The sequence below is a fragment of the Dasypus novemcinctus genome, chromosome 9 (assembly GCF_030445035.2).
Source record: "Dasypus novemcinctus isolate mDasNov1 chromosome 9, mDasNov1.1.hap2, whole genome shotgun sequence".
In the NCBI taxonomy this organism is placed as follows: domain Eukaryota; kingdom Metazoa; phylum Chordata; class Mammalia; order Cingulata; family Dasypodidae; genus Dasypus; species Dasypus novemcinctus.
Window position 1 is genome coordinate 32,036,109 of NC_080681.1, and position 22,766 is coordinate 32,058,874.

The 22,766-nt window shown below is 44.3% G+C and overlaps 1 protein-coding gene and 2 non-coding genes across 5 annotated transcripts; 1 reads left to right on the forward strand and 2 right to left on the reverse strand.

Moving 5' to 3' along the window:
• Nucleotides 1–895: 895 nt before the first annotated feature.
• LOC101423369 (tigger transposable element-derived protein 1) lies at nucleotides 896–11,290 on the reverse strand. 3 transcript variants are annotated; one of them, XM_012522392.3, is made up of 4 exons: nucleotides 10,805–11,251; nucleotides 10,007–10,235; nucleotides 5,903–5,961; nucleotides 896–4,437 (listed from the first exon to the last, which is right to left on the reverse strand). In XM_012522392.3, exon 4 carries the CDS (start codon nucleotides 4,019–4,021, stop codon nucleotides 2,099–2,101), a length of 1,923 nt encoding a protein of 640 aa, XP_012377846.1. In that variant the 5' UTR covers nucleotides 4,022–4,437; nucleotides 5,903–5,961; nucleotides 10,007–10,235; nucleotides 10,805–11,251; the 3' UTR covers nucleotides 896–2,098. The 3 variants fall into 3 exon arrangements, with proteins under 3 accessions (XP_012377846.1, XP_058159140.1, XP_004451066.1); XM_058303157.2 differs by having other exon boundaries at nucleotides 10,007–10,202; nucleotides 10,805–11,171; XM_004451009.5 differs by lacking the exon at nucleotides 10,007–10,235 and having other exon boundaries at nucleotides 10,805–11,290.
• TRNAR-UCU (transfer RNA arginine (anticodon UCU)) lies at nucleotides 10,373–10,457 on the reverse strand. The gene is given in 2 exon segments: nucleotides 10,373–10,408; nucleotides 10,421–10,457. It is a non-coding gene; the product is annotated as a tRNA-Arg (tRNA).
• A 4,715-nt stretch (nucleotides 11,291–16,005) lies between the features above and the next one.
• LOC111762473 (U6 spliceosomal RNA) lies at nucleotides 16,006–16,109 on the forward strand. Its single transcript, XR_002795577.1, has one exon. It is a non-coding gene; the product is annotated as a U6 spliceosomal RNA (small nuclear RNA).
• The last annotated feature ends 6,657 nt before the right edge of the window (nucleotides 16,110–22,766 follow it).

Here is a 22,766-nt window from a genome sequence, read left to right on the forward strand (position 1 = left end):
CAGTGAAGTATTTCCCTCATTCAGTGAAATCAACTGATAACTAAAAAGTATCTAAAGTCACCTGTATTAACATTTATTATAAGGAGTTAAAACCCTTAGAAATAATGCTTTTTCATCTCAAATGTGATCTTATTTTCAAATCCTCAACAATAAATAGTATCTAAAAATGTAAATAAAGGTCAGAAGGTAGAAAATTAGCCAGAAAGAAGTCTATTTAAGACTTTAGCTCAATGTTCCTAGCCTACAAATCATTTCTCAAATTATTTGAGTTAACAGATCAATATGTGTTTATAGTGCTTAAAAGCACAGCAACTGTTGAAAAGCAGATTTTAGTGACTGGCCTGTGTCACTAAACTTGGTTCACTTACTGGAACTATTTTAAAAGGAAATTTATTCCTCAACTGAAAAGCATAAAACATACCAAGTGCTGCTATATTAGGGTATGCTAATGAAGAAGGGCCCTTAAATACCCTAGGAAGTTCCTGAAAGATGATTAAATATTCTATTATATATACCTCATTCCAAAAAGCTTTTATGACAGCTTCTAAAAAACCACCTACAACTAATTCTTTGTCTTGTTCTTTTAAATGAGGAGATTAGAACAGGAAAACGAGAATGGAAAAGTTAGATGAAGCCAGGGTAAGAAACAATAGATGGGAAACTACAGTTGATAGATATAGGCTCTATCTGAATCCACTAACTACCTGAAAATGTAGTATGAAATGTGAAATTAGATAACAAGGGAGAGGTTCTGAAATGGAAAGTGCTATCAGTAAGTGCTGAACACAAACTGTAAGAACAGAACGGCATAACTATTCTAGGTATAGGTGATAACACAGGTGGTGTATAGTATATGGCAATTATCACTTGCATAACAAATTACCCCAAAACTTAATTACTTAAAACCACCACTTTTATTATTATCTCACAATTTTGAGGGTCAAGAATTCAGGCAGGAGATTCGGGCTGAATTTAGCCAGAATTCAGGCTTGGCGATTCTTGGGCTCCATGTGGCATCAGGGATCACTCGGCCACATTCAGTTGACGGCTGAGCTGGTCTGAATGGTCTAAGACACTTCCCTCATATGCCTGTTGCCTTGTAACACTTTCTTTTAGAAGCATCATGTCAGTTGAAATTTCTCCTCAGTTTAATAGTTTAGCACAGGAATTACTATAAAACCAAAATATGGCCTTCACACTTGTGCATCTGTGTGGCCCTGAAAGCTCTAGCATGGTTAAAAGGGCTCGATGCGTGTTTGGGAAGTTCTATCTCCACCTGCCTCCTTCCTAGTCACCTCTCCTAAGGAAAGAGGAGTTGCTAAACAAATTGACATGAGCCCAGATATTCCTGGGGCCGTATATTTACAAATGGACACTGTTGCTGTAATAACAGGTCAGAAACCATGCACAATCACTTCTGCTTTTCTAGCTACTGCCACTAAACCTAGTAGAGCTTTTCATTTAGGGGCAGGCCTGTAATCCTCTCTTCCAAGCAAGGTGGGAAATTGGACTCAGCTTCCCTGAAGGCAGGCCTTCTTTATTAAGGGTGGGAGATGTTGGATGGAGATGAGGAGAACATATAGTTGACATCTGTTATCTTCAGTAGTTATGTTTTATAAAGTCTCTGAAAACAATGAATTAGTGAATACTAAACCTTTGATCCTTGGAGAAATACAGGGTTAAGTTCCTGTGAGTTCCTGTGAGCTTCCAGGTCACATTTTGTCAACCAATCAATACATAGCCTTGTTTTATGTACATTCTGTTTAAAGACACCTTAATATATATTTCTTAGAAATAATCACATGCAATATTCCTGATAAACTATTTCAATTACAGCATTTTTGTCTTAATGCAATCAATTGTGATCCTACTCTTTTACTCAGTTGTACACACATACATGGTCCATATACACAGTGCTCACAGTAAATGCATACTGCATACTACAGTAATGCAAATAAAGTCCTGAAAAACTTAGCAGAGTGAACATTTCAAATTTTATAAAAGCATTAACTAAAATCTTACTTTTGATGGAGCTGCAGGATGTGCACTGTGGTTAAACCTCTCAAACTTGGCTTGCCCACAAAAACCAAGGGAGGGATTATTCTGCAGAAGAGGAAGATATCAGTGAGGGTGGTATACAGACATCTGGCAGTTCTACCTCAGGAGTCTGACTCTCACGACTTGTGGATGGCATCGGTGATTTTCCCTCCAGAACTGGCTTAAAAAATTGCATCAGCTTTGTCTGCCTGGCTTTTCGCCTCAAATCTTTAAGCATCTCTGCATAAGGGACAAATGCACTGGAAGCTAGGTGCTTAAATTTGAGGCTGCGTTCAAGTATAGGGTCACATTCTTCCATGTCATTGCAAATTTTTTCCAAGGCTGAATTCCATTCTGATATTTTGGCTGCTGTGAGAGGGACAATTCTTGGAGTCTTATACCAATTTTCATCGCCATCTTCAACATCACTGACTCTCATGCCTTGTTTTGCCATATCATCCAGGTCTTCATTGGTGGGTTCTACTGCCTTCTCTGCCAAAATTTCCTCCACATCATCTTCCTTCATGTCATCAAAGCCTTCTCCACTTATTTGCCATGCAAGGCGCATTATGTTTTTGACACTGTTCTTTATATTTTCCGTAACACCTTCAAAGCCTTCAAAATTTTTTACACAGTCTGGCCAAATATTTTTCCAACAATTATTGATAATAGCCTGATTGATGCTGTCCCAGGCTGTGCCAGCATAATCAATAACATTGCGTATAGTGACAGCCTTCCAGTATTCCATCATGGTGATTTCCTTGTTGGCATTGAGAGCCTCGCAAGCCTTGCCATAAAGCTCCCCCATGTAGTATGCCTTGAAAGCTTTTATTATGCCCTGATCAAGGGGCTGGATGAGAGACGCTGTGCTTGGGGGCATGAAAAGAACTTCTACACTGGGGTGAGCGTTTTCGAGTTCTTCACGGCAATGGGCTGGGGCATTATCCAAAATTAATAAAACCTTGAAGGCAAAGTTTTTGCCTTGGAGATAGCGTTTAACTTCTGGGATGAAGCAGTTGTGGAACCAGTCCCAGAATATGTCAGATGTCATCCAGGCTTTTCTGTTCCACCTCCAATGGACTGGCATACAATTGAGGTTTTTCCCTTTAAGCGCTCGTGGATTTTGGGCTCTGTACACCATCAGAGGTTTGCACTTAAAGTCACCCTTGGCATTGGCACATAATAGTAAAGTGGCACGGTCTTTGAATGATTTAAAGCCAGGGGCTTTGGAGGCCATTTGTGTTACATAGGTTCGCTTGCCTACGTCCTTGTAAAACAAGCTTGTCTCATCAGCATTGAACACCTGCTCTTCCACATAACCCTTTTCCTGTATTATACTTACTAGGTATTTTTTAAATTCTTCCATAGCCTCCTGATCTGCAGAACCTGCCTCACCTGGAAGTTTAACATTTTTCACACCATATCGCCTTTTGAAACGTGCAAGCCAGCCAGCACTTGCTGAGAAGGGTTTAACATTTTCCTGACCCTGGGTAACATGACCATAAATTTCTTTGGCTTTCAGCCTCACAACAATGCTGTCCACTACACTCCTTTTATCAGCCGTCATCTCATGAATCCACAAATTTAGCCGCTTTTCCATCTTTTCCATAGCTTCTGCGCGTACTATAGATGTTACTTTAGCACTTTCCGGAGCAGCTTCGCGTACAGATCGACGAATTTCTTCTTCTCTTTTCTGTATGTACCGTATTGTTGATTCATTAACATTGAATTCGCGGCCAACGGCACTGTAACTCATGCCTGAACGAAGCTTGTCTAACACACGTATTTTCTCTGTAAGGCACATCACAGCCTTCTTGCGCTTAGGAACACCAGAGAGCATTTCAGCACTACGCTTAGGAGCCATTTTAAATAGAGAAATCACCAACAAAAAGCTCAAAAATCCAAAAACCATGACACTAAACAGACTGCAAAAAGGACACGTGTTTACTGTATTAGCCAAAAAAAAAAAAAAAAGGTGAAGCATTGCCTTGTTCAACCTCAACTGGGAATACGCACATCAGGTGACTCAAAGTTTTCACCACTCTGCACCTGTCGGCGATTGATGGCAAAAGTACTATGAATATTGATTTAGGGGTTACACACAAATTTTAGAAAGGAGGCAAGTTCACAAATACAGAGTCCGTGAATAACGAGGACCAACTGTATACTGAGTTGAAGGTGAATAAGGCTATAAAATATAGAAGACATGCTGAGAGACTGAGACGGTGGCAGTGTCAGGAGGAAGCTGAAATGAAACCACTCCTGGCCCCCAGTCCTTTAGAATCTGCTGGCCACAGGCAGCAACATGCTACCTTGGGATGAGAGTGTTCTCTACCCTTCCAGGCAACTCCCACTTTGTCAATACCTTTCTGCAGTCCTGGGTACATACCCGAGGTAGAGCTGTAAAAGAAAACACAAAGAAAATAGGTCCTCAGGCATGAATCCTTCCATTTTCCCTTCTCCACTCTCACGGTTTTCCTTATCTCTGCCCTCCCCCACTCGCCTCAGGGGACAAATCATTTTTCTGTCATTCCTAAGCTAATTCTTTCACCTCACTCCCAGACTATCTTTGATCTAAATTTTTTTCATTTATAAAAAAAAGTAATTCATACTTCATAGGATTTGGAGTAATAATGAAATGGCAAGGGTTAAATAAAGTTGCTGGCATAAAGCACGTGTTCCGGTCAACTCCTTTCCTTGCAGAAACTTGCTCTATCTGTTCTTGGATCTTCTATCCTTGGGAATAACATCTCCTGGTTTTCTTCCTACCTCTCTGGCTACTGTTTCTTGTTATCTCTGAAGGGCTGTTCATTCTTCCTCTATCTTTCAAATGTCCATGCTCTGGGTATCTTTCCTCAGTCCTCATCTCTTCTCACGCTACACTCTCCTTGCATGATCTCATCTACTCCAGCATTTTATGTGCCACCTGTAAGTTAACGAATCTTAAAAGCTCAAGCCTGCATCTGTCTCCTGAACTCCAGACCTCCTCTTCTTTTCCTTCTCTCTGTATCTACCTACCTATTGATGTGGGCTATGGGTGGAAGGCTCTTTGTCTCTTCAGAGATAACCTAAACTATCTGTGACTTCTGGGTGTGGGATGATAAAAGGCTGCAGTCCTGCCCTTGGTGAGCAGGAAACAGTTTAACAATGCAAGGTCTATAAACTTTAAGTATTCAGGGGAAATGCAAACCAAATATGCTAAAAGCTTATCTAGAATGTCTGGAGTCCATGCTAAAAGCTTACCTAAGATGTGGAAGATATATATGCTAATTCAAGCCTATTGAGAACTGAAACAAAGGGACCATTTGGCCTTTCCTCTCTGTATAAAAAACATTTGAAAATCTTGTTCAGGGCTCGGGATTCAAACAGAAAGCTCCCGAGTCTGGCCGGCCGTCAATAAACCATTTTTCCTTCTCAAAATCATTCCTGAGTCCTGGCCTCTCTATACACAAATAATTGAGCCTCTCTCAAATTCTACAACACTATAGTTCCCTTCCATCCTGCATTCTTTTGTTCAACAAATATTTATTGAGTACCTGCTATGTGACTGGCATTGTACATCCACTGGCCAACTACTCATCTCCAGATGTCCCACAGAGACCTCAAACTCAACATGTGTGAATCTGAATGGCTCCCCCCCCCCCACTCCTCTCTCCTCCATCTGCTGTCTCAGTGACTATGCTAGCATCCACCCATCTGCCTTAAGCAGAAATGGAAGTCATGCCTAATTCCTCCCTCCCTCTCCCCATATATCTCTTAATTCACCAAGTCTCCCCAATTCTGCCTCCCTTAAAATCTCTCCAGTCCGTATACTTGTCCCTCACCCCAAACTACCTCCGGAGAGCCAGGATTCATCATTTCCTACCTTTTTGACTCCAACTGTCTTCTGGTCCAGTCTTGTCCTATTTCAGCCTGTTATCCACACTGCAGCCAGAGGGGTGATAACAAAACACACATCTAATCATACTGCTTCCCAGCTAAAAACTATTCAGTGGCTTTCCATTGCCTTTAAAGTCCACCCTCCTTAACTTGGCATACAAGACCTTCAGGTCCTTGCTTGAATCACCCGGCAAAGAAATGTTTTGTTTACATTTATACATTACTCCACCTTAACAGGAAGAGGTCTTAGAGGTGCTTAACAGGTGGACTCCTTAGAGGGCTTATCACTGAGACCCAGCATATAGCAGAGTGTAAGAGGTCCATAAATGTTAGTTAAATCGAGTTCAGAAAATCTTTATGGGTGAGCAGTGTCAGCAGGGCTGCTGACCTGAATGTGACCTAAGGAAGAGGTACAGATACTGTTTCCTCATTAGCACTAGGATTTTTTTTTTGCTTTACCTTTTTTTGAATTAATTTTTTATTACTAGGTTAAGATGGGCTTATTATGGGAAAAAAACCAGCAAGTATTATAAATAAGTATGAAGTAAAAAGGAAAGCCCCTTCCCTTCAAGGCACAACTCCTTCCCACACCAGAACGGCCCTGAAACCACCACAGTTAACCATTTGCAGATATCTTTTCTGCATACACAATCATAGTAGTAAACATGGTATTACTATGGTAATTATTATTTAACACAAATGGAATCATATTAAACATAGTCACTTGCATTTCAGTTTTTTTCATATAAAAAATCTTGGACTTTCTTCTATATGGCTCTTCCTCATTTTTTAAAGTTTGCATTTATATGGCTCTATAAAACCTTATTCAAAAGACCATTATTGATAGGTATCTTGGTTATTTCCAGTTTGGAGCCATTACACACAACACTGCATTTTGCAATTCATTTTATGAGACCTGATCATTATAACTGATAACATATAATTATATGGCAGTCTTTTTAAATATGCAAAAATCACAGATAAGATATTCAAAAATTAAGGTAAATATACAACACAACCAAGTGAGATTCATTTCAGGAAAGCAAGAAGGGTAGAAAACTCAGAAATCTATCACTATAATGCACAATATTAATGGATCAAAGGGGAAAATCTCCATACATTATTGAAAAATAGGAATAAATAGTTATTATCTTAAAGTGATAAAACAAGTGAGAGTGTGTGTATGCCAACCCAAAAGCCAGAATCATGCTTAGTGGGGAAGCATTCCTGTAACAGTCAGGCACAAGACAAGGATGTCTGCCATCACCACTACCATGAAAAATTATTTAACATTTCCTGGAGGTACTGGCTAATGCTATTAGACAAGAGAAACAATGTGAGACATATAAATTAGAAAGGAGAAGGTAAAATTATCATTATTTGTGGATGATATATTTCTAGACAAAACAAAGTTAATGGAAAAACTCTTTCTTTTTTAAAATTGAGATATAATTCACATATCATAAAATTCACCTTGTAAAGTGTACAATTTAGTGGTTTCTAGTGTATTCATGGAATTGTGCAACCCCCACCACTAATTCCAGAACATTTTCATCACCCCCAAAAGAAACTCTGTATTCATTAGCAGTCACTCTCCATTCCTCCCTGCCCTCAGCACCTGGAACCACCAATCTATTTTCTGTCTCTAGAGATCTGCTTATTCTGGACATTTCATACAAAAATGCAATCATATAATATGTGGCCTTCTGTGTCTGGATTCTTTCATCTGGCATATTGTTTTCAGGTTCATCCATGTTGCAGCATGAATCAGTACTTCATTCCTCTTTAATGCCAAGTAACATTCCACTTAAATGGTATGGATATACCACATTTTGTTTATCCATTCATCAATTTTCACTTCGCAAGTGCAAATATTATGAATATTGCTGCTATGAAAATAATTAGTGTACAAGTTTTTCTATGGACGTATGTTTTCAACCTACGAGTAGAACTGTTGGGTCATATAGTAACCCTATGTCTAGCTTTTTTCAATTGTTATAATTAATTTTTTTTAGGAGGTACTGGAGATTGAACCCGGGACCTCATACATGGGAAGCAGGAGCTCAACCACTGAGCTACATCCACTCTCCTAGAGGTCCTATGTTTAACTTTTTGAGGAGCTGCCAAACTATTTTCTAAAGAGGCCGCACTGTTTTACATTCCCACTAGCATTGTATGGCAGTTCTAATTTCTCCACATCCTTGCCAACATTTGTTTGTCTTTTTTTATTATAGCCATCCTAGTGGGTGTAAAGTAATGTCTCACTGTGGTTTTGAACTGAAGGGCTATATATAATTTTTAAAGATTTATTTTATTTATTTGTTTAGAATAGTACTTAGTATTTAACAAGTGCCATTATCATTATATGGTAAAAATAATGATGCAAGAATAGACAGAAAAAAACCTTTTAAAAAAAAAGTTATGAAGGAAATACTGACCCTACTAGATATTACAACAGCACAATTCTGGAGAATGAGAATTAAAACAATTCTACGGGACAGAAGAGAAAATCCAGAAACCCAAATGCAAATGGGACCTTAGTAATTGATAATGGGTACCATTTCAAATTACTAAAGAAAAGGAAAATTATTCTCTGTCAACGATTCTGGGACAAAACTCCCACTCCATTACCTATACAAAATTACATTCCAGATGATGCAAAGATAGAGCCATAAGAGCACTGAAATAGAAGATGAGAAAATTATTTAATAATCTGATTGCAGTATGATCCCATACTTCGAAGCCATAAAAGAAAAGATTGAAAAATTCAAATAAATGAATTTCTGTAAGAAAAAACAAAATGCCATAAACAAAAATCAGAGGACAAATAAACTGGGAAAGAATAATTGTGACATATTATCAAGAGCTGGTTTCTTTAAAATGTAAAGAACTACAAACTGTTAAGAAATTGACCAACACAATTAAAAAATGAGCAAAAATCAAGAACAGACAGAAAGGAAGAGGAAACAAATAGTCCTATATATAAAAAGATACTCAACATCATTTATAGGAAAAGACATGAATTAAAATAACTAGAAACCGTTTTTCACCTGTCTGATAATATGTGAGCTGTGGGGAAACAAGCATTCTCACATACTGCTGGTGAGAGTACTTGTAGATACAATCATTTATTAGGGCTGTTTGGCAATGTCTGTCAAAGAATGCACAAACCTCTGACCCAGTAATTCAACGTCCTAGGAATCTATCCTTCAGATACACTTGTACTTACGTACAATAATATAAGAACTAGGATATTCACTGAAGCATTTTTCATAATAGGAAAATACAGGACATCTAAATGTCCAAAGGAACAAGGTAGCTCTACATGTACTAATAAGTGAAATAAGCAAGTTTAGCATACTACCAATTGTCTTTTTTAAGGATACAGATATAAAATGCAGACGCGTGTATAAAATAAATCTGAAAATAAATCCAAGAAACCATTATCACGAATGGCTTATGGGAGGGAAATGTGAACCTGGGACACAGGAAGGGACCCTTTTCCTTGTACCTTTTTCGACCATTTGGATTTTCTAACGCGTATATTACGCTTTTTTCCTTCTTGCAAAGAATTTTTTAAAAATTACATTCATTAATTTATTTGTTTAGTGAGTTCAAAACCCAACCTTGTGTAAAGATATGAGTTGTTAGACGTGCAAGATAGATAGGTAGTAACTCCTGCCCTCCAGGAAGTGGCTGGCAGAGCGTGTTACACAGCGGACCTCGGACCTCTTTTGCACAGTGATCAAGGGGGAGGGGAGCTTGCTTATCAGAAATGTAGATTCCTGGGCCCCACCCCAGATCGACTGAATTAAGAGTCCCAGGGTGATGCCCAGAAATCTGCATTTTTGACAGAATCCCACCGGGCGTTCCGGTGCGTGCTAACAATGAGAGCCTCGGAGCTGCTGCGGCAGTCGGCCCGCACAGCGCGCTGCTGCGGCAGTCGGCCCGCACAGCGCGCTGCGGGGCGCGGGCGCCTTTCTCATCCCTCCTTTGTGCACCGCCGCGTTCGGAGCGTGGAGGTTTCTGCCCCGGGACGCGGGGGCGACGCTTCCCTGATACCCGAGACTCGGGCCTCCGCAGCGCTCACCTCTAAGCCGAAACCGAAGGCGCTGTGGAACGAGATCCCCGCCCGACACCGAGAGGGCGAGGCGTCGCACGGAGGTCGCCTCCTTTCCTTTCGGCTCGTCGCCCCCGCCGCCCAGGCCGCTCGCCGCAGGACCGGGCTGCAGTTCTGGAGTCGACGGGGCCCAGGCCCAGTCCCGCAATGATGGAGTCTGGGGAAGCTAAGACAGCGAGGGAGCTACGCGAGGCGCCAACTGCAAAAGAGCCGCGGAGACCGAGTGCAGCGGCGGGGAAGGAGGAGGGAATGAAGCCAATTTATAGCGTTTAGGATAAATGAAATGAAGGGGAGAAACGGCGTGGGTAGAAAACAGAGGAAAGGAAAAGGAAGATGCGACTCCGCCGGGACTCGAACCCGGAACCTTTGAATGCCTTCAGCCTCTAGAAGTCCAATGCGCTATCCATTGCGCCACGGAGCCACCTGTTGGAGCTTTCGCGCATCTGCCATATTAAGCCAGAGGCGACTGCCCGCGCCCTTATTACCGCCTGTTCCGCTGCCTGCACCGCCGAGGCCGGGGCGCCGAGCTTACAGCACCGCGGGCCTGAGCCGCCGCCGCTTGGCACGTGCAGCTGACACCCGTCCTCGCCCTGCTCCCGCCTCTTAAGGAGGTCAGCGACCCCACGAGCTAAGGGCGGCTGCGGGCCCGCCGGGTCCTGACTGGTCGGTCTCGGTCAAGGGCAGCAGCGGCATTCGACTGCGCCAGATAAATAAATCACGGCCGCCCGCCTCCCCGGCTCCCTTCCGGCCGCTCGCGCCCCCGCCTACCGGGTCTCTCCCGCGGCCGGTCGCGCCCTGCCCGGACCCTGGCGCTGCAGGACGCAGTCCCCAGGCCGGCCGTTGTGCAGTTGAGACTGGCTGGTGACGCCGCGCACTCGCGTCGCACATTTAGCGGCTGATCCCGAGCCGCGGCCCCTTGGGACCTGTTTGGCCGCGGGCGCTTCCCTCGCTGCCAGGGTCGGGCAGCAGCTGCGAGCGCGGGCCCCGGCGACGTGTGTGTGCGCTAGTGCGTGTTTATTTGCGAGGGGTTCGGTAAAACGGGGTTTGGGTTGCATTTCGCTCCCCACAGACCCAGAGCCGAATTTGTGAGGTATCCGGGCTCTGGTGGACTGAGGGGGGCGACCCGCCCCGTAACGCAGCATTCTCCGGGAGCTCGAAGGAGGGCCGGCAGCTGCGTCCGCGGGTGCCGCGCAGCCGGCCCGATCCCGCGCGCCCCGGGCACGCGGCTGCGTGGGCGGCTGAGCCCGCGAGGGTGGCAGCGCGCGTGGTAGCGCAGGGAGCATGCGTGTGCGGAGCGCGTGCGGCCGGAGAGCGCGCGCCCGAGCGCGGCGGCGCTCCCTGGTGGCGGAGGGAGGCTGCTGAGTCCGGAAGGGTGCGGCCGACAAGGTGCAGCGGATGGCTGGCCCGGGGTTCTTCGGGACCCCACTAATGCCCATCGGCGCGACCTGGAAGCCACTCGAAATAGACGATCTAAACCCGGTATAGTTGCTATGCAACCGCCACTGTAATACAGAACCCGTGGCCCCCGCTCCAATCGGCCTTTGGTTTTCTGAACCCCACCCAAGGAGCAATTGCGGAGCTGCCTTTGTGCTTATGTTTTAGGCTCTTCCACAACCCGGGTCAGCTGCAGCTCACTCTGGTCCACTCCTTTCCTCCCTGTCCAACATGATCAGACAGGAAAGCAAAGTCGTTTCTGCCACTGTTTCTAAAGAGGGAAAAGGAAGTCAATCATGGTAGAGATTTTCACATTTCCGTTTAACCCCTACAGCAGTCCTAGGAGGTAGGTATTATCCTTCCATTTATAAAGAATGGAAACACAAGAGGTGGCGCAAGAGAGTAATCTCTCTCCCACTCCAGAAGGTCTCAGGATCGGTTCCTGGAGCGGTTTAATCAGAGTACAAGCAGACACAGAAGAACACACAGTGAATGACAGAGAGAGCAAACAACGGGGGGCAGTGGGGGGGGGGGGGGGGAGAAATAAAATAAATCTTTAAAAAAAAAAGCTATATCTTATATAAAGAATGGAAGCTGCAGCTGAGAGGTTAACTTGTGTGGGTTGAATTTCTAGTGTCACAAACTGTGAAGAGTCTGATATTTTACCCTTCTCACAAACTAACAGCTTGTCATAATTTCTTGGGTACTGACAGAGCACACAAGACTCCTGGGTCAGATCTGAAAGACTTACAGCAAAAGCAGTATGCAGAGTGTCAGCATGTTCCTATTAGTTCCCTGAACCCAGTTCTCACAGGGATGAAGCAAATGAGTCCAAATGGATGCTTGCCCACAAAATGGGCTGCGTTACAGGAGAGGATCACCGGGCCTGGGAAACCCATTATTTTATAGTGAGCAGTAAGCAAGTCTGCTCTTAGTCCTGTAGGGAGACACTACCTCATCCCTCAAGGTTGCATACTGCAAACTGAACACTTAGAAATGGCCAAAGTAAAGTGTGGTCACGGCCTTGCGTCCTTGGAACACTCAACAAGAGCACGCAGGAACCCTAATGACCACCATGGATGAGCATCTCTCCAAACAGTACGTGGCAGATCCCTGACTAATGCCAGGTCTGTCTGTTTCATTCCACCGTAATGTAAATGAAGTTCCTTGGCCACAAGCATTTTATCTATAACATTGTTTTGCCTTCTTTGAAATTAATGAAATAAATGAAATGAAATAAAACCTTGCACGCAAGAGGAATTCTCCTACGCAAAAAAAAAAAAAAAAAAAAAAAAGCCCTTAAAATAGGATAAGGTTTTAAATCATATTTATTTAAACAAAACCTTTTTTGAACTCTGCAATGTACCAGACACTGGTTGCATCTCTTCTGGTTCCTGGAGTTGCTCACAACCAAATGGAAAAAGAGAGATGCTCAACACCTGTGTGGGAATACCATCCAGAGCAATTCTAGATGGGGACACTGGAGCCAAATCTCAAATGATGAGTCACTGACATGATTACATAATACAGCCTCATATATAAAAGTTCTGGGAAGAGAAAGTTGGGAAAGAAACTACATGGTAAGGGAAAATGTGCCTGTCCTTTAGGAAATTTTATTGAGCCAGACCAAAAAATCGAGATATTTGATCTTTCCATGAGTTGAAACCAAAGACATGAATACATAACCAAGACACAGGATTAATGGCCAGTATGGGAAAGCCAGGCTTGTATGAATCACGCTGTGAGCAATAAAGGTTGTACGTTTTACCTTCTACAATTAAGAGATTGGGAAGTCACTGCAGAACAAGCCCACTATTTGTAATTAATGGTTCTCTGATAATTAATAGGCAGTTTATAGCGAATCGGGTTTTAGAGGCAGCAATGTTAGTATGTAAAAGGAATGGAAATGTGTATTTGGTTACTGTCTGCAAAGAAAGATCCAGTGGGATTTGCCTCCCCTCTTCTCAAGAGAAACAGCACAAGCGGTAAACAGCAGCCATTATACAACCTGAACCAAGAATTCTGATTAAATGTGACCTCTTCCTTCCCGCTTTCATCCTACCAACAGAGGGAGCCAAAGTAGGGACTATAACCACCTGCCAGCAATCTCTTCCCAAACGGAATTCGATTTCCCTGGACAGCAAAGCCCTAAATTAAACACTACTTCAGTTTGGTGTTCCAGAGTTCAAATCCATTATACACCTTTGGGAATCTGTGATAACATTTTTGTGTTTGTACAGTAGAATTTTTTTTAACTTTTTTTTTTTAGTGATAGTTATTATGTTATTCTATTCCCAGTGCTTGGGAGTAGTTTCAGCCTTCCACAGACGCTCTAGAAATCTGCCAGGCCACTATATTTTCACTAGTTTTTCTATACACCAGAGGGATAAGGCTGGTGAAGTAACACTTCAATTCAGTGAGTAAAAGTTAGGCCTTCTGAGAGATAGAGTGAACATTTAAGATACAATCCCTACCTGCCCAGAGACTAAATTACTAGGGGAAATCCAACCTATGAATATGAAGCAAATAATGCAAGACACATATGAAAAAGTGACAAAACATGATTGGAGGGAAGCGGACTTGGCCCAGTGGTTAGGGCGTCCGTCTACCACATGGGAGGTCCAAGGTTCAAACCCAGGGCCTCCTTGACCCGTGTGGTGCTGGCCCATGCGCAGTGCTGATGTGTGCAAGAAGTGCCCTGCCACGCAGGGGTATCCCCCATGTAGGGGACCCCCACGTGCAAGGAGTGTGCCCTGTAAGGAGAGCCGCCCAGCGCGAAAGAAAATGCAGCCTGCCTAAGAACGGTGCCACCCACATGGAGAGCTGACACAACAAGATGATGCAACAAAAAGAAACACAGATTCCCATGCCACTGACAACAACAGAAGCGGACAAAGAAGAAGATGCAGCAAATAGACACAGAGAACAGACAACCGGGGCGGGGGAGGGGTGGTGGGGAAGGGGAGAAAAATAAATAAATAAATCTTAAAAAAAAAAAAAAGTGATTGGATATTCCTACCAGTAAAATGTTTTTAGTATGCACCCTCAAATAATAAGCACTCACTACCGTACTAATTATAAAACATACCCCTAAAAGAAATTTTAAAAGAATGACATTTAGAAACAAACAAAAATCCTCTGGTAGTAGATGTTCAGAGCACAGGCTGTGGATTCAGACTTCTAGTATTCAAATCCTGGCTCCTCTTATTTGCTGGAGAGGATTATTAACTTCTCTGAGTCTTCTTTTCCTCATCTAGAGAGTTGTGAAGTTGTTGTGAAGATTGCAGGATTTCATCCTTGCAAGGATTCATCTCAGTCCTGGCACAGGGTAAGTCTTTAATGGTTTAATAAAATTATTAGCAAGTAGCTCTCAACAACAACAAAAAAGGAACCCCCACATCTGACAGGAACAGCCCAAAGTTCAGAGACAGCATCAATTAAAGTTGTTGTAACCCAAGAAATATTCTCTACCTCTCTAGCCCACTCTACTCAACTGTGCACATGGAGAACCTTATCAAACAGAACACTTAGCTTCTCAGACTGAAAACATACATGATCAGGTTCATGGTTCATCAAGATTCTTGGGTAGATTCTTGCTTTCATTTGTTCAACCACTTGGTTTTCCCAAAACAAGGGTGCAATCCACCCCCAAAGGACTCTTGGAAACACATCTCTTGCCAGACCAAATCTGCTCACAACATTTAAATGATGGCATTTCTTATCCTAAAAAGTCTTCGTGCTGAGTTTCAGCCAGGTCACTAACCACACTACTCTAGGTGGCAAGATGGGAATAGGAGAAGAAAAAGAAAAATGTGCAGGACAAAAGCAGAAAAGAGAGATAAACAGGTCCTGATGGAAGCACAGCTGAGGGCAGGGGCAGGAAGTGGCAGGAGCTAATGTTGGGCAGGGTGGATTGAGGTCAGATGTGGCAGAGGGGATGGGGGCAAGCTTGATTCAGGATAAGGACTTGGATTTCATGGGGCAGGCATTGGGAAGCTACTAGTTTCTTTAGGCATGAGAAAGGCTGTGCTTTAGAATGATTAATATAGGAGATGACAAGCAGGCTGAATGGAATGGGGCCTCAGGGTCAGGGAGATGACGATATTCATTTAATTTGTACTTTGTGTTTTCCTATGACTTCTGCATCTCTTCTGCAAGCAGTGATTGAGGGTCTCAGGTCCACTGTGACCTTAGGGACATACAAAGATGAAAAAGACAAGTGCCTGACTTATAGCCTAATAGAAATAATGACAAATACACATATTACTGTGATGCAAGGTAAAAAGGTCTCTAATGAGGTACAGCTACCATGGGATGGGACTTCAGGGGAGAGAGAGTCATTACATCCTGAGGGAGGGAGTTAGGGGGGGAAACTGCATTTTGAAATGGGCTAAAACTAACTGAGGACAGATTTATATGCAAGGACTGCTCGGAGGTCAAACAGCCTGGAACAATGAGAGGAAGAAGGTAGGATAAGGCTGGGAAAATGGTGGAGGTTGAGCAATCCAATGCACATTGTCTTAAAGAGTGTAGCTCTGCTCACTTTGGCAGCACATATACTGAAACTGGAACAATACAGAGATTAGCATGTCCCCTGCACAAGGATGACATGCAAATTCATGAAGCGTTCCATATTTTTATCCTGCCATAACCCACTGAATGGACTAGGAGAGAGTATAAACTACAATGTAAACTATAATCCATGCAGTATAGCACTGCTCCAAAATGTATTCATCAAATACAGTGAATGTGCCACACTGATGAAAGAGGTTGTTGATGTGGGAGGAGTAGAGGTGGGGGGTGGGGAGTGGGGGTATATGGGAACCTCTTATATTTTTAATGTAACATTTTGTGCGATCTATATATCTTTTTCTTAAAAAGATGATAAAAAATTTAAAAAAGAGTGTGGCAAGCTTGGCCTTGTTGCCAACAGATGCCACTGGAGTAGGTCACTGGGTCCAGGACAGTAGTGACAAAGCCAGTCGGACATCACTTGGTCGCATGGTTCTCTGCCATCAACCCAGTCACAAGAGATCAAGTGTCACAGCTGAGGATAAAGGGAGCACAATCCAGCCTGAGGAGGGCTTGGGAAGAGCTGGGCTGGTTGAAAGTCTCAGACTAGTAGGCTGGTTTTCAGGGAAAGGGGTCTAGTCACCAAGGGAAACTGAGGCAGAAGCTGCTATGTCATGTCTGAGGCAGGCAGCAGCACCCCTTCCAGGCCCTGTGACTGGCTGGCGGGGGCTGCTGACCAGACTTCCAAGTCTAGTAGGGCTCAGGAAAGAGAAAGGGCTGTCCTCTAGGTGGCAGTCACCCTTCTCTGCTGCCATGACGGCTGGACCCAGGCCAGGCCTGACCTAGGTCTCCAAGGCTGAGTAGGTTTTGAGCCAGCACAGAGCACATTTAATCACTGAGCATGGCTAAATGCCAGGCACTCTGCCAGTCTCTGGGGACACAGTGGTGAAGAAGACAAACATTGTCCTTGCTCTCATATACCTTATAATCTTGAGGAAAATCCCAGGGACAGGAGAGGCTGGGGTGGGTACAAGAAATGAGTTTTACTGATCCCAGAGGCAGGAAGAGGCATGTTAGGAGATAAGGCTGAGCAAGTTGATGAGCCAAGGGTCCCAAGCACTTCAATTGCAAGGCTAAGGACCTCAGGATTGATCAGGCTTGCTGCCTTCTGCAAGAACTTCCGGGCATCCTTTTCTAGCTTAGTCTGGTGGGCAAATAGAAGAATGTCCCTCTTCTGGGTCCCCAAAGCACCTTTGAAGCTCTTTAATTTTCTGTTAGATTTTCTAGTTCCTCTCCTAGGCTATAAGCATCTAGGGAGAAGAAACCATATCTTCTCCTTTTTCTTCATCTTTACAACTTCAGTCCCTAGTATTGTGGCTAGCTCATAGCAAGCTCCTTTATATTGTGCTTGATGAATGAATGAATGAGTCCCATAGGAAACAAGGAAACTCTTTGACCACATGCCTGGTTTCTCATCTGCATTAGACTGGAAGCGCTCCAAAGCTAAACATCTTTGCTTTCTAGTTCTTTTGTAATTCTCCCCAAGGCTTAGCAACAATGCCTTGTAAACAGTGGGAACTCCGTGAATGTTGCCTGCATGATTTGGTGAAAGTAGAAGTTGATCTTTAGTGCCCTAATTCCTGCTTTCAGTGGCCCATTTGGGGATGGGTTGTATATTAGTCAGCCAAAGGGATGCTGATGCAAAGTACCAGAAATCTATTGGGTTTTATAAAAAATATTTATTTGGGATAGAAGCTTACAACTACCAGGCCCTAGAAACAGTCCAACTTAAGATACCATAGGAGGTACTTTCTCACCCAAAGTCATTTGCCACGCGGTGAGCAAGATGGCGGGTGATGTCCATGAGAGTTCAGCCTTCCTCTTCCTCTTATGGCTCCGTGGTCCCAGCTTCTTCAGATATCAGCTGTAAGCTGGGATAAGTCTCATCTCGCCCCGTTCCTTTCTCTCTGGGCTCAGCTGCTCTGTTCTCTCCACTAGGTCAGCTATAGACTATCAGGCTCTCTCTCTAACTGGGGCCTCTGCCATGTCTGTGGAGCCGTCTCTATGCCTCTGTGTTCTCCTGTGTGTTTACTTCCCAGGGCTCCAGTGTCAAAACTCCCACTGTCTCCTCTGCCGTGGGGTTTTCTCTGTGAGTCACCGCCCCCTTGGTGGCCCTAATCAAAGCCCTAATTATAATTTAATCAAGTGGGGAAACGGACTTGGCCCAGTGGTTAGGGCATCTGTCTACCACATGGGAGGTCCGCGGTTCAAACCCCGGGCCTCCTTGACCGGTGTGGAGCTGGCCCATGCGCAGTGCTGATGCGCGCAAGGAGTGCCTTGCCATGCAGGGGTGTGCCCCACGTAGGGGAGCCCCACGCACAAGGAGTGCGCCCCATAAGGAGAGCCGCCCAGCGGGAAAGAAAGTGAAGCCTGCCCAGGAATGGCGCCGCCCACACTTCCCGTGCCGCTGATGACAACAGAAGCAGACAACGAAACAAGACACAGCAAATAGACACAGAGAACAGACAACCGGGGTGGGGGTGGGGGGGAATTAAATAAAGCTTTAAAAAAAAAAAAAATTTAATCAAGTAAAAGTGAAACCTCTGAAGTCAATACACTCTAATATGCCCAGACCAGTTTACAAACATCATCCAATATCTAGTTTTGGAATTCATAAACAATATCAAACTGCTACAGGTTGTCTTAATTTCCACCTGCTCAGACGCATCTCTCTTCCTTTTAAGTTGTCAACAAACTACTAGGATGACTCCTGACTAGTGCGTTACAGGGAAAGGTGTCTGGAACCCACTCCTGGCCTCACAACGGATAAGCATCTAGTCAATTCAACCAGCCTTAATTCTTTAAGACTTGAGAATAATAATGACATAACACGTTGTACCAGGCATTATTCTGAGTTCTCCATATGTATGTGAACTCAACCCTCAGAATGACCTCTGAGCTAGGCGGAATCATAGTGTCAGACCCCAGATGGGGAGGTAAACTCCAGGAAGAGCAGCAGGATTGAATCTGGGCACCTGTCCTCAAGTTCACAGTTACCCTACACTGCAGCTGCTTCTCTGAGGGAAGACTTTAGGAGAAAACCAATGAGCAACTAGAAATGGGCTTGTGAAGCCAGTGGTCCTAAGTTCTGCTGCACGTTAGAGTTCTGGTGCTCAAGATGAAACCCGAGACCAATTAAATCAGAATTTCTGGGCATGGAACTCTGACATCAGTTTTTTTTTTTTTGTTTGGGGTTTTTTTGTTTTGTTTTGTTCTTGAAGTACCAGGGCCTAGAGATTGAACCCAGGACCTAATATGTGGGAAGCCAGTGCTCAACCACTGAGCCACATTGGCCTCCCTGAGTTGGTTTTTTGTTATTGTTGTTGTTGTTTTCATTTGTTTTGCTTATTGTTTTTCTTTGTTTTCAGGAGGCACCGGGAACAGAACCCAGGACCTCCCATGTGGGAGGCGGGCACTCAGTCGCTTGAGCCACATCTGCTCTCTCAGTACTTTTTTCCTCTCCCCTTCCCCCCGCCCCAGTTGTCTGCTCTCTGTGTCCACTCACTGTGTGTTCTTCTGTGACTGCTTCTATCCTTATCAGCGGCACTGGGAATCTGTGTTTCTTTCCGTTGGCCATCTTGTCGTGTCAGCTCTCCGTGTGTGCGGCGCCATTCTTAGGCAGGCTGCACTTTCTTTTGCGCTGGGCGGCTCTCCTTACGGGGCGCACTCCTTGCGCGTGGGGCTCCCCTACGCGGGGGACACCCCTGCATGGCAAGGCACTCCTTATGCGCATCAGCAATGCACATGGGCCAGCTCCACACGGGTCAAGGAGGCCCGGGGTTTGAACCATGGACCTCCCATGTGGTAGACGGACGCCCTAACCACTGGCCAAGTCCGCTTCCCACTTAGTATTTTTTTTAATCCTTCATGATTCCATGTACAACTAAGTTTGGGAAACAGTGCTTTCAGCCCTTCCCACTAAAGTGCAAACCATGGGCCAGGAGCATCAGCATGACCTGGGAGCTTATAGGAAATGCAGGACCGCAGGCCCCACTCCAGACCTGCTAATTCAGAATTGCACTCCTAGTAGAACCCTTGGGTGATTCAGGGGCAGTGTAGTTTGAGAAGTGCTGGTTTAAGGTTTAGGTGTTTGTACTCTCCTTCTGAGTATTCAGGGTTCTGTTATTAATGTTTTTTAAATTGATAAATTAAGCCTTCAGAACTCCATCAGAAAGCTCAGAACCAATATAATTTATTGATTCAAAAAATGACCTCAAAAGAAAACTATGCCTTTTTATTTCTCAGTGACTAGGGAACAGGAGAAGAGAAGTTATATTGCTAATGATGTCCAACATCATTTGTTACTCCATTCCAGAAAGGTAGAAGAAAGTCTTCAGCCTACTTTCCTCCTGAGTCAGACTGAGGGGCAGGACATAGGACCTGAGTTAGGAGATGACCAAATGTGGGCTCCCAGACTAATTGATGCAGAGAAAATCCTCCAGCCGGAGGTGAGGCAACATGATTTAGTGGGCGTTGAGAGCAGCTATGTGACTCTGGGAAATAACTTAACCTTTCTGAACCTGTTTTCATACCCTCTAAAATGGAGAAAATCATTCTTATTTCACAAGTTGTCATGAGGATTAAGCGAGCTGATGGCATACACTGACATGCCAATAAAGTATCTGTATTAGTTACTTATTGTTACATTTTCAAATTAACCCAGAATTTAGCATCTTGAAACAAAATTTATTGTTCCACAGTTTCTGTGGGTCAGAAAGCAGCTTAGCTCAGTGGTTCTGGCTTGGGTTCCCTCATGAGGCTGGCTGAGGCTGCAGTCATCTGAAGGCTTGACGGGGGCTGGAGGAAATACTTCCAAGATGACTCACACGTGGCTGTTGGCAAGGGGCCTCAGTTCCTCTTGTGTAGACCTTTCCAAAAGGCCAGAGAGACTCTGCATGAGTGTCTTCATTTCACGGCAGCTGGCTTTCCCCGGAGTGGTGCGAGAGAGAGAGCAAGGCAGAAGCCGCAAAGTCTTTTATGACCTAAACTTGGGAGTCACATACCATCGCTTCTACCATATTCTATTGTTGCACAGACCAACCCTGAGAGGGAGCCACACAATCGTGGGAATGCCAGGAGGTGGGGATTTGGGGGGCCACCTTGGATACTGGCTTCCAAATTCTTTATTATCAGTTCCTGTCCTCTCTTAATATGATGGCCATATCTTCCCCTGGTCCCCCACCCCCAATCAACAAATACTCTCTGAAAAGGAGGACAGTAGAAGTGATTCAACTTTGTTCTTCTCACACTTAACTTACTTTAGCTGAATTGGAAACTTTCCTCTTCACATTAGGCATGCTTGTGACTCAGATATTTAAGACTAGATTCAGAATTTATCCCAGTTCATTTAAAGGACCCAGAGACCCACTGGGATGCTCCTTGTTTTACTCTTCTTTGGTCCTTGCCCAACTGTCCCTTGATATGAGCCATTCTATGAGTTTTATTGTATCTTCAAGATGCCAGGTAAGCAATAGCAAAGCGGAAGGAAATATGCTGGCTCCTGCTTGTTCTGGAATGCATGCCCTCGAATGCAAATGATTTACTCTTGTATCCCTAACAGTGTGATTGTATAACTGAATTTACTTTAATGGTCAGGGTCCCCATGACTTTTTCCTCAGCTCTCCAAAAGCAGACTTTAAAATGCCCAGAAAGGAAAGGGCCAGTTAATATCCAGTTCTCTAATACTAACAATCAGAAGGAATGAGGAGATGAAGGGAGGATCCAGCCCTTCACCCTGTTTCTCTGGGAAGGCCTACTTGGTAGCTAAGTGCAACAGAGGAGTGCAAAGAGAGGAGTCCAGAAAGGAACTCGGTGGGCAGAGACTGGAAGTTGGTGGGAGTACAGATGGAGGAAGAGGAGTGAAGGTCTATCGATTAGAATTAGGTTCAGCTGCAAGTACTAGAAAACCCAAAATAACAGAGGCTTAGATGAATTAGAACTTTATTCTCTTTCAAGAAACAAAGCCTGGATGTTAAGTTTTCCATAGCTGGTCTGGCAGTTCCAGGATCATCAGGGGCCCACACTCCCTCTGTCTTGTTCCATCATTCTCGACATGCGGTTTTCACCTCGTGGTCAAAGCATGAGGTTGAATGTTCAGCCTCCAGCCATCGTGTCAACACTCCAGTCAGCAGTAAAGAGGAAGTATCAGGATAAACATGTTCCTCTAAGGCAAGGTTTCTCAGTCTTGGTACCATTGACAATTTGGGTCACATAATGCTTGGTCTAGAGGCTGTCTTATGCATTGTAAGATGTTTAGCAGCGTCCCTGGCCTCTGTCCACTAGATGCCAGTGTAACCTCTCCAGGTATGTGTTCTGACCACCTCCTATTCACGCTGTTGGTGAAGAAGGGATCCCTTGCCCTAAATGGTGTGAGATGCCTGATCATATGATATCTGACACTGGACAGATGAGATAGAGGTTTATTAGTTACAAAGACTCCACCTGGCACCCTGCCATGCAGGGCCCCAAGGTGACTGCACTCAGGAGTAGAGTAAGAAGGGGTTGTGGGAGGCAGGCTTTATAGTAACAAGAGGTGGGGGGAAAGCAGATGTGGCTCACATACCACGTGGGAGGTTCCTGGTTCAGTTCCCAGTGCCTCCCGAAAAAAAGAGCAAACTGGTGTGACAGGCAGGTGCGACAAGCTGACACAACAAGAGACACAAATAGAAAAACATAATGAGAGACACAACAAAGCAGAGAGCAGAGTTTCCTGGTACCTCCTAAA